Source organism: Lissotriton vulgaris, chromosome 8, assembly GCF_964263255.1.
Source record: "Lissotriton vulgaris chromosome 8, aLisVul1.2, whole genome shotgun sequence".
NCBI lineage: Eukaryota > Metazoa > Chordata > Amphibia > Caudata > Salamandridae > Lissotriton > Lissotriton vulgaris.
The window spans coordinates 851,757,444-851,777,455 of NC_141696.1; the positions used below are offsets into that span (position 1 = coordinate 851,757,444).

Below are 20,012 nucleotides of genomic sequence, written 5' to 3' on the forward strand. Positions count from 1 at the left end.
CCCCTTCCCCACTCGCCGGTGAAGTCACGCAGACTTTGACCCCTTCTACAGCCCCGACGGAAACCGTGCACGTTTGCGGGTTTTCCTGCTACCTTCCCTCGGGCCCATGGGGGAGACGGAGACTGCGGTCCGGCGTCCAGACGAGGCGGTGAGGAATGCGGAGGATCCCGACCAGAGCCTAGTCGAGAGAGCAAGGTCCGAGGAGTCCGGAGGCCCACCTGTTCCGAAGCGCATGCGTAGGAGAATCCGTAGCCTGACGCAGTCCAGTCCAGTTCAGTCCAGTCCAGTTTCCGAGGCCTTCAGTTTCTTGCTTCCCGGTGAGTACCGTTGTTGGGAACGCATCTAGACGGGTTCATTAATTTGTCCCCGGTCAAGACAGTTCTGGGTACACAGATCTGGTCCTGACGTGTTTACTTAGGTGAATACGGTCCGACGTGTCTCTTTTTGGGACCGGTATTGTCTGTACTGTTTCAGCAGTGCATCTAGTTATTCAGTATTATCTCGAGATTTACAGGATATGTGTTTTCTGTGTTCCAGGTAATTTCAGTCCGACATGTTTTAATGTGTTTTAATGTCGTGGGGTGAATGATTGTTTACTGTTTATTACTGTGTTTATTGTGTTGACGTCCGAATCACTCCAGTCATGCCGTTATTCTCAAAACTACGTCAGATAGGTACTAGGAAAGGGATACTCGAAGAAGCAGTTCCCGTCCCTCCTCGGGACACTCCAGGATATTTTATGTACCACAAGCATGGCTTAGATGCCGTGCTGTATTTAGATTTGTGGGTGGACTATACTAAGGATTTGGAAGAGAAGCATAGATGGCCTGTCTCAGGGACATGGGATGCAGAATGCATCATGAGAGTAGAAGAAGCATTGTGGAAAAAGAAAGCCAGACAATCTCAGAAAGATGCCATAGAATTGTGGCGTAAAGAATCACATAGGAGAACAGAAAAAGCAATCAGAAAAACAGAAAAAAGTAGAGAGGAATCTGAAAAAGCCAGAGAAAAAGAGTTACTAGAAGAAGGAGAACAGGTCAGATTAGAACAATTAGACCGTCAAAGAAATGCACTCATTACAGGCATGTATCCAGTTCTTGCCGAGGGCCTGCCCAAGGCGACCCCGGAAGTACCCCGTAACTTGCCACCACCATTGGTTCCGACTAAACTCCGTCACAAACAGACCGCAGCAGACATTTTCCTTTCTTCCTATTTAGATGGCGTAGCTCCAGCATATACTAATGTACCCGTACCACCCGTTAATAATATACAGCAACCTGCTCCATCTGTTCAACCCATTGTTCAAGCCACGACCCCTCCACGTCTCCAAGACTCGCTTCCTGCGCCTGTTGTCACTTCCCCTACTGTTACTGCTACTGCTACTGGTCCCCCTACTATTGGCCCTCACAATCCTTTTTCGACAGCTACAACCCAGAGTCCACCCCCATTGCATACACCTCTTCTACCCGCCATGACCTCAACAGCTACAACCCAGTCAGTTCATGTTTCCGCTTCCGCTTCAGGAGGTGCCGTAGGAGGCCACCTTCGCACTCCGCCACAAATGAAACGAATGACAATCAGAGACTTAGCAATGCAACGTACGCCGAAAGCGATCACATATGAAAACCTTAGACAGTATATGACAGATTGTAGATATGATCCAGTACCTGGCAAGGAAGGAGACATGATGTTAGCCTCATTACGTCTACGACGTGTTACAGACTATTTGATGCTATTACCAGAAATGCCAAACCATCTAGACAATATCTATCATTTTATTAGAACGGGGGAGAGACCAGAATGTATTCGAGAGGCCATGGCATATCAGAAAGCTGAGACACAAGGTTTAATATTACGATTCTTGATAAATTGTTTGATAAGGGAACGAGATCGGTCAGGTGTTGTCAAAGAAGAGATGGATGTACTGACAAAATGGGGTCAGAATATTGCAGATTGTAAACATGATAAACAAAATTGTATAGATGCCATGTCCAGAAAGATCCGTAAAGAAATATTAACAATGCATGACAGACAGAAGGCTGAAAGGGAAGCCGAGTCAGACAAGAATGAGTCCTCGGAGGAGGAAGAAATAGATAATCAAGTAGGAAATAATGGTACAATAGCGTACGTAGGTAGAGTGAAACTCCCTAAACAGTATTCTTTTGATAGACCTTTTGACAGACCCATTCGTCTAGAAAACAAGAAACGTTTCCTTTCCCCGATACCAGAGCTAAGCTCTCTTGAACATGTATTTCAAGACACTGACAAAATATTGAAAGAAAGAATAGGTTATCATGAACTTAATACTGTGCGTGATCAGGAACTAGCCCGGTCAGCAGTCCAATGGGCTGGAAATGACAGTATATATATAAAGATGATTCAGTAGCGCAAACATTTTTGAGCCTTACTCCAGAAGAACAGCGACTAGCTGGTATATACATGATCCAACATCTCATTACACTATATGAAAATCAGCAATCTGATCCAGGTCCATTGTATAATATATTGCAAGACTTACTCCTGAGAAGATGGAGAGGCCTAGGTACCGATTTAATTAATACCATTCTAGAACAGCGTCACAAATACAGAACTTTCCTGACTCCACATTTTGTTTCTGTTCCACCTCCAGTAAGACAGCCGTATCACATAGACAGACAGAACCCCTTACCAGAAGTTCATCCCGTCCAGACTACAGGGGGTACGGTTCAACGCGTATTCGTATACACTCCTTTGACTAAAATGGAATTATTGGAAATGAAGAAAATAGTACCTTGTCACGATAAAGATCCTGCAGGGTTCCACCGTGAATTAAAAGACATGTTACTCATGGGAGATTACACGTATTCCGACATTCTTAAAATGCTAAAAGTATTGTTGCCAGCAGGGATTTATGAGAAACTGAAAGAAAAAGAATGGGAGGTGGGAGATAAAAAGATTATTTGGACTGAATTAGAAGACGAGGAAAAGGGACGTACCCCAGGTTTAGGTCTTGGGGACAAAACTAAAGCATTACCAGGATTATTAGTACAAGTCTTGCCTAGATTATTGACAGTTAAAAAGGAAGACTGGGATGCAATTTCAGCCTGCAAACAGAAACAAGACGAAGACACTAGTGATTTTTATTCGAGATTCGAGAAATGTTTTATTATTAATAGTGGTCTGAAAACAAGTAGCGAATCATATCCACATCTTTTTGTGACCAAATTAGTCGAGAATTCCTTACCACAGGTTAAGAACAGAGTATTGAAAGTCGAAAGCACATGGCAGGCAAATACGCCTTCCCAAATGTTACAGTTGTTACAGTACCACCAGAACAGAATTAGGGAGGAACACGATCATGAACAGAGACGTATAAAAGACACGAAAATGAAAGTACTAGTTGCCCAGTCTGTTCCAGCAGATGGTCAGAAGAGAGGTAACACGCAGAACACACAGACTAGTCATTCTGCAGCTCCTGTTAAAGGGAATTGCAATTATTGCAAGCAGCCAGGTCACTTCATAAATGAATGTGCCGTTCTCAGACACAATATTGCTACAGGCAAAACGAAAGAAAGGCCACGTCCGCCTAGACCAGAACACGTTCCACAGAATATTCCACAGAATACGCAACCTCCACAGAATGCACAACAACAGACAGTAGCTGTACCCCAACCCCAACCCATTGCCTCAACACAACATGTCACACAGCAAATGTACCAGTATGCACAGTCCGATTATCCCGATTATCAGCAGTACACATGAAACAGCCTAGAGAGGGAGGTTGGCTTGCCCCTTATCGAGGTTCCTGTAGATCAAGATGGTCCCTATGTACATAGTCAGGTATTGGGGAAAGACAGAAAATTTTTGATTGACACAGGGGCGAGCAGAACTACCATTAGTCATGACGAGGTTCCAGGGGCACCCCTCTCAGGCTCACAGAATGTATCCCTTGGATTTTCAGGAAAGCCTATTGTTAACGAAGTATCAAAGCCAGTTCCCCTTGCAGTTGGTCCATTGTCCCATACTACAGACTTGTTACTTACGAAATCATGTCCCGAAAACTTGCTTGGTATTAAAACGCTGAAAGCTCTAGGAGCTGTTATATGTTGTTCTCCGGAAGGAGTGAGATTATTTCTCCGTGACTTTAAGGGTCATTATGTGTTGAGAGATTTTGATGAAAGATTGAAAAATGTTCCACAGCATTTATGGGCGCGAGGTCCAACTGATGTAGGTTGTATGCATATCACTCCTTATCGTGTCACACTCAAGCAAGGTGTTGTACTGCCCCGAATCCGACAATACAAATTGCCCCCCGAGGCTGTAGCAGCCTTACTGAAAATTATTGACGAACTCATTGCCCAAGGAGTAGTTGTAGAAACTGACTCCAATGTATGTAATTCTCCAATCATTCCGATTCTTAAACGAACTGACCCAAATGCACCTCCAGTCTACAGACTGGTGATCGATCTTCGCGAACTCAATAAGTGTATAGTACCACAGTACCCAGTGGTCCCAGATATTTCGTCACTATTGACTGCCATTGATTCCGAGGCTGCGTTCTTTACTGTAATTGATCTTAAAAACGCCTTCTTTAGCGTCCCCATTCATCCCGAAAGCCAATACCTTTTCGGGTTCTGTTTAAATGGCCGAAGTTTCAAATTTGCACGTGCACCTCAAGGGTTCACAGAAAGTCCTAGTATTTACAGTCAAGCACTGAAACGACAATTAGACAGTATTCACATGCCTACTGACACTGCTCTACTGCAATATGTTGATGACCTATTGATCACAGCATGGACCGAACGTGACTGCGAGCGCGCGTCACTGACAGTCTTGTATTTTCTGGCCGAAAAGGGGCATAAAGTGTCCCCTTCGAAGCTCCAATTCTGTGCCCAGCAAGTGGTATACCTTGGACACTTGCTGTCCAAGAGGGGTAGACAGTTGACACCAGATCGTATCCAGTTAATTGCACATCTGCCACAACCCAAGACTCAAAAGGAGGTACGGGCCTTTATTGGCCTCACTTCGTACTGCAGACAATGGATTCCCCAATATGCATTTCTAGCCAAGCCACTCATACAGTTGACAACACAGGAGGCAGCGACTTCGACTGTCCTCCCTTGGACTCAGGAACATACACAGGCTTTTAATGACTTGAAGAAAGCTTTATGTCAAGCACCAGTTTTAGCGACACCATGTTACAATAAACCTTTTACACTTTTTGTCACAGAACGCGATGGCACAGCGTTATCCGTTCTCACACAAGATCAAGGAGGACACCATAAGCCTTGTGCTTATTTTTCTAGTACATTGGATCCAGTAGCCCAGGCTCTGCCTGCGTGCTTACAATCAGTTGCAGCAACAGCGCTAGCTATCAGACAAAGCGATTCAATAGTGTTAGGACATCCCTTGACAGTACAGGTTCCACACTCCGTGGAAGTTCTTCTGAACCGAACCCAGACTCAGCACTTGACCATAGCACGACTGACAGGTTATGAACTGACACTGTTCCAGCCACACATAGAAATCAGACGCTGCAACATACTCAATCCTGCCACATTGTTACTCTCGAGTACAACAGATCCAGCACCACATGACTGTGTAGAAGTCATTAATACAATGACAAAGCCCCGACAAGACTTGACAGATATTGCATTGATCGACCCAGACCTGACACTTTACGTGGATGGTTCATGTATGAGAACAAGCACAGGAGAGTTAGTGGCCGCATATGCAGTGACCACTGAAACTAAAGTCATAGAAACACATCGTATTGACACACTATCTGCTCAAGCTGCAGAGCTCATTGCTCTGACCCAAGCTTGTATACTAGCCAAGAACAAGAAAGTTAACATATACACAGATTCACAGTATGCATTCGGAGTCGTTCACGACTTCGGAGTTCTTTGGGAAGAGAGAGGTTTTTTAACTTCTCACGGTACCAAGATCCAGCATGGTCCCCTTATTCAAGCTCTGTTAGAAGCAATACACTTGCCTACAGCCATAGCCATTATGAAATGCAAAGCACATACTAAAGTCACCGACAATATTTCCCAGGGTAACGACCTGGCAGATCGAACAGCCAAATTCACAGCTCAGACAGACATACCGACTGACATGACAAAGACTGATGTACCTACTTTGACACATTGCCTGACAGTTAAGGATCCCACTCTAGACGTACTCGACATACAGACACATGCAACCCCAGACGAAATCAAGAAATGGACTGAACAAGGAGGGATCCAAACAGATCAGGGATGGATGACGAAGGGAAGAGCCACATGGTTCCTCCCCGACTCCATGGTTCAAGTTATCATTAGCACAGCACATAGTCCAGCACACTTAGGAGAGAAAGCCATGTTAGACAGTTTACAGAATCTCTGGTTCAACAAACATTTACGAGCAGCAGCGAAACAGAAAGTGCATACCTGCATGATCTGTTGTCAGTTCAATCCAGGCAAAGGTGTTCCCGTGGAACAGGGTGGATTTCATCCTCCTGACCATCCTTTTGAAGTCCTCCAGATGGATTATATCCAGATGGACAGATGCCGAGGATTCAAGTATGTCCTCGTAGTCGTGTGTGCTCTTTCCCGATGGACAGAAGCATATCCAGTAACCGATTACACTGCTGTAACCACTGCCAAACAGTTGGTACGTGAATTTTTCCCACGGTACGGATTGCCCCGTGTCGTGTACTCTGATAATGGACAGCCATTCTCGTCCGAGCTTATGAAACAGGTATCACTCCTGTTAGGTTACCAGTGGAAGTTCCACTGCGTCCGACATCCCGAAGCAGCAGGTCTCGTAGAGAGACATAATCAGACCCTGAAAACACACCTAGCAAAAGTCTGTGCAGAGAAAGGTGTAGATTGGATAGTTGCCTTGCCAGTTGCACTCTTTTACATGCGAATGGTAGCCCATTCTATGACAGGATTGTCTCCTTACGAAGTTATTTTTGGTCGTCCCCCGAACATGTGGGGTACGCCTATGCCAAGACGCATTACCGATGTTGAAAGCACTATGTTGACAGATTATTTGGCTTCCTTGATGTCTGCACTACAATCTTGTCGTTCACAGGTCGCGGCTGCCTTTCCAGACAACACCCAAGTAAAACCGCATGACGTCGTTCCTGGTGATCATGTCCTCGTGAGAAACTTCGATAGGAAGAGTCTGCTGGAACCCAGATGGAAGCAGCCTAAATTGGTATTGATGTCAACGAGGACTGCAGTCAAGCTGGAAGGAAGAAAAGGGTGGCTACACTCGAGCCACGTTAAAAAAGTTCACGGACTGTGTCCAGAAATTTATATTAAGGAATGCCCACTTTCAGAGACTGATTCTAAACTCCCCCTGCTAGAGAAAACTCCCCAAGAGGAGCACCGTTTAAAGTTGAGGTCTAGTAAGTCAGACAGCGTTTAATTGTTTAAGTCCCCCCCTGGGTGAAGCGGTTAGACAGGTTTTTGACATGAATAAGATTGACCCAAGTAGTCAGAGAGATAAGCGTAACGAGAAAAGAAAAAAGTACTGTAAAGTTTTGCACAGCGGATGCATAATCGCCTTAATTTCCATGTTTCTTCTGAGTCTTACGATAATATGCATAAGTTTCATGTTACATGTCTTTTTCCCTCTTGATTCACATGTACATGCTTCCTCTAATGACACTGTGGAGCACACTTTTAGTGACCTGCCCCCACATGAATTATCCTATCGTTTGGCCATGCGCAACAATACAATCATCCGTATGTTACATCATTCTCACCAGACCAGCAATGCCACCAATTGCTGGGTATGTGGCTGACTCCCTCCTTATCAGAAGTACAAGGGAGCTCTGCCCCTCTTTCCTTATCCGTTCACACATAATGGTTCGTGTGGTGCATGGTTTACTTTAATGTCTTCCCTAGATAGTAAGTCCAAGGTTTCCCAAGGCAATTGGATATGGGGGAACCTGAATACAGTCATGAATAGAATATGTTTCCCAGACCAAGAAGGTCTTCCCCAAAGGACAGGGACCGATTTAGAAAATGAAGTGTATGGATTAGGTAATTTCACACTTAACCTCATGATCCTGAATGTGCAGTCTGAAACTAATTCGGACTTGCCGTCTATTACAGTTTTGCCAGTGAAAGGTGAATTGTGCATCAGAAAGAATGGTTCAGTACATCTAGGACACAGTGACTGTAATACTATTGTCGAATTTAGTCTACTTTCAAAGCTTCCCGCCATTCCTATTTCATATGTGGTCAGACAGCCTATGTACGTCTGCCATTGGATTGGGATGGGACGTGTTATATTGCGTTCCTATTGCCACCTGTTTTCCTAGCCCCGCCTGATTATCACAGAAATCCAAACCTTGTACATGTGAGACATAAGAGAGACCTTCCTCCCGTTATCGATTATTCGGAATCATCATGGGATCAGTACAAAGACTACATTAAGGGATACTTTTGGTTCATAGGTCCTGTCCAAAACAGTAAGATAATTCGAAGATTAACTAGAACATTAGAAGCAGTAGTGAACGAGACTACTTTTTCATTAGGTAACCTGACAGAGGAACAGTCTGCTATGAGACTTGTTGTTCTTCAAAATCGCCTTGTCCTTGACGTCATCCTGGCAGATAGGGGCGGGGCTTGTAGAGTCATCGGATCTAGTTGTTGCGTGTTTATTCCTAATAACGCGCCGTCCGTGTATAAGGCCATAACTCGGCTTCATGATATAGCTCATCAGATACACCAGAATCCAGGCTCCTGGACTTGGTCCGGTTGGTTCTGGAGTGTAATCTCCGCTTGGGGATGGAAATTATTATCATTCCTAGGAATAATATTGGTCATAGTATTCAGTTGTTGTCTCTGTTTGCAATGTGGGCCAGCGATTTGCGGCTTGTGCGCCACAGCTTGTATTTCCCGTCCAAGTACACGTTCCCGTTCCAGAATAAAAAAGGATGAACAAATGATGCTTTACGAACAGATAGATGGTCTTATGAATATAGATATATCCTGAAGGGTTTAGTAGGGTCCAAGGAGGGAATGAGGTAATAGAAATTTTCAGGTAGTCAATGTGTCCCCCACTCGCACCCTATCCATGCACCCATGTTCCTTGTATGTTGTGTAACTTCTGTCTCGTACATGCTAGAAAGACGCAAACACATTTGCGTCCATCCTTAACATGTCAGCTATCCAGTCATGCAAAGAAATCCCGTTAATTAAGCTTCTATACCTATGGTGCCTACGTCTTTACATGGTGCACTTCTGAATTTCGCAAACGTTTTCTCCATGTTTCCTGGCCCAGTCGAGCTAGGCCCTTAAACGAGGCCCCTTTGTCTCATCTCTCCTGTCTCCGAAAGCTTTATGCATCCCTGACCCCTGCCTTACTTCCTGCCAGCAAAGCGGTGCCCGGCTCGGTCTGCTTGCCTGCCAAAAGTGTATTTTGCCTACAGTTATCTGCTCAGCCTCCTTGAAAACACATTCCAGTCTAGTGAAATAGGTAAACATATTCCCGGCTGCAGAGCAAAGGGCCCGGCCTTCTTGTCCTCCTTGCAAGTGATTTACTGAACCCGTTACCATGGTAGGCCCATGGCTCCGCACGTTGCACCCAGACACGTAAGCATGCACTAGCATTCAGTATCGAATGGCCTCTGCCCGAGAGACCTTTTACTTCAGACACTACATCCTCCAAACATGAGATACCAGATATGTTATAGGTACATGTTGCCCTGACATCCCAGACACCAGTCTCCTCCACTAGTGCTAAAGTCAAAGCCCCCAGTTCTCCCCAGTTACACGTCATGCTAGTTGCGCGCGCATACAGGTTATAGGTTTCTGCTGATTCTGCAGATTTTCTCTATGCATCCACCCACGTGACGTTTCTTGTGACGTTTTCTATGACATGTACAGTGCACGCCCATGTGTACGCCTTTTTACACGCCTCCTGTTACGCACATGTGTTCTTATCTCTTTCTTTCCACCTGTTACGCCTACTGTATTGGATTCAATTGTACCCTTTTACTATATATAATGTGTAATGTTAATAAAATGTTGAATGTCCCTTCCTGAACCTTAGTGGTGATGGAACATGATGTCCCATCCTAGAGGATTTCCATTAAAGCCCGTATGACTCAGATTCCACGGACTCTGCCTCTCATTTAAATGAGCTGTCTTTTATTGATAATTATATGGAAAAATAGCACGGTAAAATGAATTTACCACAGTGTGCTCGAACAAAGTTTATTTAAGAAAACGGATTCAGTTTGTTTGTGAGGCCATGGTGTATTGAGTTGCAATAGAGCACAGTTTGATGCTTGAGGAACCTTTTTAATTTTAAACACAATTAGTTTTCCGTTTAGAAGCTACATGAAAAAGTCGAAATGCCATGATGGAATTTGGTAGATAATATGTCAATCTTGGAATATTAAGTTGGATATTGTATATTGAATTACTAGAACACAGAACGATTACTGCATCATGAAAATAGAGGAGTATCTCATTATGGTGTGTTCTAATATGCAGAAGTAAATGTTGCTATAATAAGGTTGAACAGAAAGATGTATTCCTCAAAAACATATCAACACTGCTAGGCAGCTGCCACGTCAACCGCCTCCTCGTCCGACAGGCTGGAACCTTCACAACAGTGTAAAGGGACACTGGAACAAAAAGGTGCCATGGTGGGAGGATTTGTTGCAAGGGAAAGCCAAGCCCACCATGTGAAAATTATTGCACTAGGCACCGGAATAGACACATTAAAATATATATACATAATTTAGAGCCAAACGGAGATTAAAAAATATATTTTATCAAAGAAAAACTGTCCATTACCACCAGTAAAAAGCTAGCAGTACTCACTCTGCTGGAGCAAATAATGCACATTGTTCTGCATTGATGTACATGGAGAAAATGAGTATTCAGATGATTCTGAAGGAGTAGCACAATAATAGGATCATAGTAATGCCCTGCTTTATTAGCCATTCTGCAGGAGGGACAGACTGTCCTTGGATCAGCATGTGAGCAATGTCATGTCACAAAAGAGAAAGAAAATAATTCTTCACATATAATTATGTCCCATATTATGTAGCCACCAAATTTGAAAAGTGGATCTCATGGCATTCAGAACATATTTCTTATCTACAGATTCCTTCCATGGTCGCAGACAACCAAGCTGTTACTCAGGATGGTATTTAAGATATACTCTACCTATGATCCCAGTAGTATAACCATGCTTCTGTAATATTTCTGCGAAGGTCGTTTCATTTGGAGGAATCCCACCAGATGCTGCTAACCACATCACAACACGGTGCCCACCACTGTAGTCCATTCCTATAATCAAAAATAAAAGGAGAAACAGGTGTTTTGACTTAGAATACCTACAAACATACCAGTATGACCCAAGCGCTCATCCTGGGCATCAACATTTAACAAACCGTTTATGATTGGCAGATACTCAATGATTTTGCACGATACATTGCTTGTGCGCAGACTGAAAATAAATAAGCATCAAGGGGCCCACAAGGAGGAGTAGCAGCAATGTCATCGAGCTGGGTTTTTTGGGGGTTAGGCAGATGACAGATTGACAGGTGCATCAACACAGCCCAACACCCTGTAGACTAAGTGCTCATACATTGTAGGTTTAAATCACTGAACAAAACAAAAGTTAAAGTGACGTTACAGTTAGGAATTGTAAAATTCTTAGGTAGGTTAAAAAAACGTTAGAGTTAGGGGAAAATATCAGTGACAATGTAACATTTTAGAAAACAACCAGAATTCACCAGTTATAGTTATCTCAAGTAACTAAAATTGGTACCCTTCTGTAACTATGATTTGCGCCAACGCCATTCACAGTCTTTTCATAAATCATTTCATGGAACAAGGATGTCATAGAAAATATCATGAGTGTTGTAATATGTGGGGTAATTAGCATTGCATGGTGAGGACGTGAGTAAGAGAATTACAATTTAACTATAAAGTCACTCAGTTTTTTTAACTTGATGTAATATTTTATTACCAAACCCACACCACATCAACCTTTGGCAGAATGTGACATGGGGTTGGAAACAGTTTTTAGGATTTTGTTTTGTGGGCTAAAAATGTCAAGATTCAGACTGTCTTATTTATTTGTTTATTTTTAGAAAACCAACATCTTAGTCTTTTACCATTTTTCAGCCAACTAAATGCGATCAGAAAAATAACCATAAGTTGGCCTTGCATACCAACTGTAGAGCATAGAGTTCCAGCTAAGACCGATTAAAATAATATGTAGTTCTCTTGGGGTCATGAATTTAATCTGTTCAGTAATTTGAGATATTAAAGGGTTAAAAAAAGACAGCTATTTAGGGAGAGATCCATTTCAGTGGACTCATGGAACCTCAGTCCCTGTGCTTGAATCCGATTGCCTGCCAACACTTCTACCAGGACATGTTGTCAGCTATCTTGGGACACTTCTTGAAGCGGAGTCTCAAAACATCCTAAAACTATAAAGAAAAGTGGGAAGGATAAGAATTCCCTGACCCTAGGAGTAGGGTCAGTATTCCACAGGGACCCTGCCCTGGTTAAAAGCCTATTTTTAAAAAATCCGTTTTGCCACGAATGTGCAGGTGGATCTGGGTAAAACTGAAAACAATAAAAGGAAGCACAGTCTTTTGTGCATCTTTTTCAGGAAGCCCCCAGGTGGCCAAACCCAGTGGCATATAAAAATAGTAAAGGAGTTGTGCGCATGGGGACCCCCTTCCTAGGGTTTTATTTATTTATGAGACTTGTAAAGCGCATGGCTACCCAAAGGCTTCCCAACGCTAGTTTATAAAACTATGGGGACCAACAACTCCCAGGTGTATTAAAAATAAGTTATGCGAGGGCCACACAAACCCCCGCTATCCTGGGGACTGTCACCTCCCTTGGGCTATGAACAAATAAATAAGGGCCATGCAACCATCCCCACCGTCTCCAGGGACTGCCACCTCCCTGGGGATACATGTTAGAAAATGCGGGGCCTCCAGACCCCCAGTGCCCTGGGAATGCCACCTCCCCAGGTCTAAATTAAAAGGTTTTGGGGTCTTGCAGACCCCTGTGCCCCTGGGACCACCACCTCCCTGGGGCAGGCCCTACAATAAAAAAAGGAGGGGGCTTTGTGCCCCCCTGGAGCCATACTTGGTCCTGGGGACTGCCAGCCCAGGGACAGCTCCTGTTATGTCCCTATGTACCGCTCCTGCCAAGCCACAGAAAACTATCAACTTCAAGCAAGCAAGAGCATACAAAATGCTTGCGCTTGCTAGAAGCAGAGCAGAATTACTTTCACAGACCGGGAGATGCATTTCCAGTAGCTACCGGTCTGTGAAAGCAATGCCGGCTCCCGCAGGGGGCAGAGACCACAGGACCCTTCGTGCTCATCAGACTCTCACTGCGGTCCCAGGCGAGAGTACTAAGAGGCAGAATAAATGTCATAAACTAGCAAAAAGAAGTAGAAATAAGTCAGACATTAGCAGCAAAAGGCAGAATAGAGATCAGGAACGAGTTGCAAGAGGTAGGCACAGACAAAGATTGCCACAATGCCACCCAGTATCTAGCACCTAAGATTCTTGTGTGTCCAAGTTCCACTACGCTGTCATCTATGATTTTTCTTTATATACTGCGTAAAAGTAGATAACCAGTATAGGAGTTTTTAGATTTAACTCACTCACACATCTTAAAACTGTTGTGATGTTCTCCCTATATGCTGCTAGTTTTAATTGCAGATATTATACATATTTCAATCATTTTTTTATTCAATATGTTATGCTCCCCCTATAATCCACATATGTAAAGTGCAAACATATCACCCCTTGAGGTTTCCAAGGCATTGGGGACCATCAGGGAGATTAAGTTAGTTATTGTTCAGAGTCACATAGTGCTGAGCTGTCCTGCCTCTGGCAATGGGGATCGAGCCCTGAGACCCGTGGTCGGAGTCAGCTGCTCTGGCCGCTGTGCCACACCACTTCCTCCCCCATATCCTGATTTAACTGTGGGTTTTATAAATATATTAACTATTTTATCAAATGTTTTGTTCTTAAGCATTTCTTTGCATGATTTTACATTTTTAAGTTATTGTGTTTGCTTTAATGACAATTGCCGAAATAAAGCTTATTATGGAATGGTAGAATAATGGTCAGAAACAAGCAATAGAAGGTAGAATTACAGACACCTACAAGCAGAAAAAAGCAAAAGAGGTCAGAAACGAGAAGAAAGACTGAAAAATCAAATACAGAAATGATCAGCGAGACGCAAGGTCAGCAACGAGCAGAAAAAGGCAGAAAGACTGAAAATAGAGATCAGAAATGAGCAGCAAGAGGCAGAATAAAGGTTCGAAATGAGCATAAAGATCCAAACTAAAGCTTAGAAATGAGCAGCAAGAAGCAGAATAAAGGTCAGAAACTAGTAGCAAGAAGCAAGTTCAGAAACGAGCAGAAAAGGCAGAATAAAAGGCCAGAAACAAGGGGACAGACCCAAAACATTAAATTAAATTAAATTAAAACTTTAAAAAATTAAATTAAATTAAATTAAAACATTGATCAGAAATGAGCAGCAAGAGGCAGAATAAAGATTTGACACTAGCAGAAAGAGGCAGAATAAAGGTCAGAAACAAGCTTACTGAGAATTGCTGAGACCCGAGGCCTGCCCCCTTTTTCAGTAGGTCCCAAACAGCAGGATTGCTGAGAGGTCATGGGAGGTCACACCCCCTTTCTCCACCACTCTGAAACCAGGCTCCTGGCACACTATTGGTTGGGGAATTAAATCCCCTTAGATGCTGAGGGTCATCGGAGGCCAAGAAACCCCCCTGTTACCTACAGCAAGTCTGACACTGCACAAATCTTGAGAGCTGGTCCAAGGCCCGACCCCTTTTTCTACTACTCTGTAAACATGACTATTAGTTAAAAACAGACATTCACTGAAAAAAACAAAGGTTACAGTGGCATTATAGTTAGGAAATAGTATTAAAAAACCCTGAGAAATTCACTGAAAAAACAAAGGTTACAGGGACTACTCGTACACTGATACACACAGCCACTAACATATATGTTAAAAATCGTATCACTAATTAGTAGTACAGCTAGTACACTAATTAAAGTTTTCTAGTAGCTCAGTATGTATGTTTAACACTCAAATTCTTAGAAAACACTTACACTCACTGGATGATGTCATCATCTATGTTACTGACCATGTCTTGATGGATGTAATCTGTGAGGTAATAAGTAGTGCATTGCAGGGGCATTAGTTATAGTTAGCTCAACTGACTAGAACTGCTGAATCTCTATGGCTTTTTGCTAGTGAAATCTGAACGTAACTATAGCGTCCCTGTAACCTTTGTTTTTTTCAGTGAATGAATATATATTTATTTTATCCCCTAAGACCCCGCTTGATGGACCACCCCGAAACTTTCAACAAAGCAGCTTAACCAGAAAGGAGAAGTTTTGTGAAAATTTTATGGAGATTCGTCAAGCTGTGCTAAAGTAATTGGCAAAACAAAGAACGCTTTTTCTATGAAAACTTTGGTCCCAATTATAACTACCTACTGGCTATCACCAGTAGGTAATATATACACACATGTGTGTGTGTGTGTGTGTGTGTATATACTAGTGGTGGTCACTACAGAGTAGTTATAGTTAGGTCTGCATTTTCACAGCAAAAACCATTTATTTTTTCCTAATAAATGTGGTGTCATTTGTCAAATATTAACAAAACTTTACACAAAAAAGTCTCATCCACCTTAGGTCCTTCCTGGAAATTTTCTGGGTGATCTGCCAAGCAAGGCCCAAGGCAAAGGGGTGGAGGGTTCCCGAAACGCAATCCCCCTATTCAGCTTTCCATAGGAAAATTGAATAGAGATGCAGCAAAACTGCTGAACCGAATGACACCAAATTTAGCAGAAAGATAGATCTTGAACCAGAATGCATGCTTTTTGTGAATTGGTGCATATCCATTCAGAAGTTTCGGAACAAATAAGGCTCAAAAACAGTTTATATTTCACTCTGCTGACAGATCTCATGGTGAAATAGGATAGGCTGCTACCACATGAAATTTGTGGTGGCAGCCATCTTAGGAATCGAGTCCAAAAAAAAGGTTAAAAAAAAGACTTAAGAGGGACCCCCTGACCTCCCAGGCCTGGGTCCAAATACAGCAATATCATGTTTTCTCTTCCCAGTAGAGAAAGGGGCGAGACAGGGATGTGTTTTTGCCCCGAACCTGTTCTCCCTCTTTTTAAATTGCCTTATTGAAACTCTACTGGCTGTAAAAGACATAGATTCTCCGAGGCTAGCTAACCGCAAAATACTAGCTTTAATGTTTGTGCACGATACCCTGCTACTCTCCAAATCACCAATGGGTATGCAGCGGGTCTTGGGAAGGGTTCTGTTCATTCTGCAGGAAGCGGGATCTGGTGATAAATCTCCAAAAGACAATATATGGTCTTCCTTGCAAGTAGCACCAACTGCCCACACCCCCAAATGGAAGGCATGGCCCTTGAGAGGGTGTCTATTTTTGACTATTTAGGTCTGACACTTAACGATAAGATGGACTGTGGGAACCAGATTAAGAAAGCTAATTTAAAACACACGCAGTCCATAGGTGGAATTCTGAAAGTTTATAAAAGTTGTACACAAAGTGGTAGGCCCTCTGGCAGAAATATACAAAGTCCAGGCAAGGGGAGCGTTGCTAAATGGAGCGGAGCTCTGCGGATACTGTCCAATCAACATCCTATCTTTAACTGAGAATACATTCCTCAGGCAGCTGTTGGCGCTTCTGAAAAATACTCAGCTGACACCACTACAGATGGATTTGGGTATTGGCCCCATTGCTGATTTAACTGCCTCACTTCCACTCCTATTTTGGCGCCGAATTTGGAGTACGCCAGAGTTGGTGAATTATAGGGAGGAATTGAGGGATATTATGACTATATTGGGTGCACAGAATATACCTTGGCTGACACACATTAGGAACACTTGCCAAGCACTGGGAAGGATGCATATGTGGCAGACGCCACAAGAGACCTGCCCCTCAATTATAAAAAAACCCTACTCTCTGCTTAGAAGGAACATAAATTTATCCAGCATTCCCAGTGTACTAGATCATGCAGTCTGACTTCCAGGTTTCTGGAAGCCAAACAGCAGTACAAACTTGAGTTAGCCCTGGACAGCATCCAGCCCCTTATTGCAAAGAAACTGTGTATTCAATTTAGGCACGGGGTCCTGCCGCTTAGAGCTTTTACCAATAAATGGAAGGGAGCAACTAAATTAGAATGCCCTGGGTGTACCGCGACCGATGAAACCGAACTCCATGTTCTCCTCTTCTGTCCTGCTTACAGCAGACCTAGGTCTAAATAGATACTCCAGCTTTGTAGAAATGTGGAATTAGACACCACTCTGAGGTCTTTAGGATATTAAAATACGAAACAGACCCTTTATTTGTGTTTGTTACCTCTAGGTTTCTACTCACAATGTGGTGTATTCGTATGAGCAAAATGTGTGACAATTACATTCTACTCAACCACTAACCATGACGCCAAGTCACTGCTGTATATAGCTCTCCTACTTTTACTACCTGCTATCCTAACTTTGCATATTCTCCCAAGCAAGGATAAACAGCTGAAATCTAAATTTTAATAATACCTTGATTCCTTTTATTGAATTTTGTTTTAATAGTTTTAAAACTGTCACTCAATGAATTTTAATTAACCCTGTAAGGTTGATGAGTCAGAGAACAATGTATACATTTGCACTATAGTCTACTTTTTTTTTGATCCTCTGTTTTTAACTATGTAAAAACTGTCTATGTAATGTGCTCTAAATATATTGTTACATTTGTATGTGCTTTTATGGTTACACAGCCGAAAGGAAGTTTTTTTGACTTGTCTTGAATATTTTTTTTAAATGTTGCTGTGAATCTGTGGAAAAATAAACAAAGAAAAGAAGAGTTGGCTCTCGCCCAGGGGAAAGGGTGTGCAATAGATGAGTTAGGGAAGGGGGCACATGCCTCCCCACAATTCTTTGGGAGGCACTGGGGATCCCATCCCCCAGGCCAAGTTCAATAGAAAGGGGAGGGGGCAGATGGCATCCTCCCCGAATTTCAATAGGCCCCTGGGATCCTTATTGCCCGGGTTGGATTTAAAATTAAAGGGCATGTGGCCGGCTTTCTTAGCCTGAAAAGGCCACAGAGGCCCCATCCCTGATGTCATACACAAATATAAAGGAGGCAGCCCCCACACAACCTTTACAGGCCCCAGGGCCCCTTCCCCAGGAAAAACAATAGAGCCCCCATCCCTGAGTCCCAATAGTCCCTGGGACCCCATCTTTCAGGGCTGATCTTACAATTAAAGGGGAGAACGGCACAAGATCACCCCTACCCAAGCCTGTAAAAGCCCTGGGTTCCCGTCCCCTGGGCTGGCTCAATCACTGTGTCTCAGGGAGACCACCTCCAGGACACAGTAGTTTCCCTGCCCCCAAGAGTGTTTGTAAGGAAACATGTCTGCTGCTACATCGGTGGGAGCATTTTTAAAGCTCCCGCTGGGTGGAAGCAGACATGCCGTCCCTGGCTGCTGGGACGTTGGCAAGAAGGCATTTCTGCTCCCACTTGGTGGGTGCTTTAAAAATGCTCCCTCTGAAAGGTAAACTCAGATTGCTCTCAACTAGCCAGAGCAAACAAAAAGAACTCCTCCCGGTGGGGGGGGTGGGGGTGGGGCCATTTCGCCTCCCACAGCACCCAAGTTGGGTGCAAGCGTAGAGACAGCGAAGTCATGGGGGCACCCGGGCTCCCCCCCAGACTCTAAATTACTGCTTGGTGGGTGCCGAGGGTTGGTACTGGGGTAACCACCCAGGAGTATGGTGTCCCAGGGGTCACTATTTGGCTTGGGGAAGAGGGCTGCAAACCAATTTATAAAAAATTATGACCCCAGGTGATACGATTCCTTGGGCCCATAGTGACTCAGTGAGGGGGGCTGTGAAACCCCTCCCCTTGATTTAAAAGAAATGCCCCTGGAATGGCGTCCCTGGGGTATGAAGTGGCTTGGGGAGTGGGAACACATGCCCACCTCCCCTTTAAATAAGTTTAGGCCCCAAATGATGTGGTCCCTGTGGCCACTATTGGCCCAGGAAGGGTGGCCACATGCCCCCTCTCCTTTTAGTATATGTTTAGGTCCCACGATGGGGTCCCCAGGGCTATTATTTTCCCAAGGAGGGGAATCACTGGCCCCTCACCTTAAAATACAAATACAAGTCCTGTGTAATGGGAAACCCTGGGCCCATTAAGACTCAGTGTGAGGTTGCATGCCCCTTCCCCTTAATTAAATAAACCGCCCCAGGAGATTGGGTCTCCGGAGCCATAAGGTGCCTGGAAGGAGGGCCTATACCCCCCTCTCCAGTATTAACAAAATACAATAAAATTGATAGCTCATTGGCACCCTTGAAGAGATGACCAATCCTTGCAGCTGAAGCAAATGCATGGTGGGGGATTGGCAAATGGTTTGACTGCCTGTGTGGAGTTGGGTACAGGCCCTGCAGGCCACCCCAGGTCATGCATGGCTTTATATATGGTAATTAAATATTACTTTAAGTTAAAAAACTAAACTCTTTGAAATACTTTGAAAAAAATTAAAGATAAAGTGACAAAATTTGGAATTATAATTATTTCTTACTATACATTAGAAATGTACTTTCAAAATTAAAGGTTAAAGTAACAATGTCAGTGACGAACTAACATTTAAAAAGTGTAAAAATACTGAAATTCATCAGTTCTAGTTACCTCAAGTAACTATAACTCATGCTGTAATGCAACTATAACTCACTCAATGTACTGCAAGTCTGCTAGTTTCTCAGCATATTACATCACTCATGGCAGCTTTTATGGCTTTTGATAATATCCCTGTAAAATGTGCACTGAAGCGGTCACTAAAGCTCGGTATTCTGCTTTGAGATTTTTTTACCTTTCAGTCAACATGCACACATGCATCGACTCACAGAATTTTGCTCCTAGGTAGATTACCTCATTCTAGGTCTGGCAGCAGATGGATACAAATATTTACTGGAG

The 20,012-nt window shown here is 43.5% G+C and overlaps 1 protein-coding gene across 1 annotated transcript in view; it reads right to left on the minus strand.

The window, feature by feature from the left end:
• Window positions 1–20,012, minus strand: part of LOC147698098 (arylsulfatase D-like) — a 723,577-nt gene that overhangs the window by 374,247 nt on the left and 329,318 nt on the right. Inside the window, exon 5 of the mRNA XM_086934774.1 lies at window positions 11,163–11,285. Coding sequence (XP_086790900.1) covers window positions 11,163–11,285 — 123 coding nt within the window. The remainder of the gene's footprint in view (window positions 1–11,162; window positions 11,286–20,012) is intronic.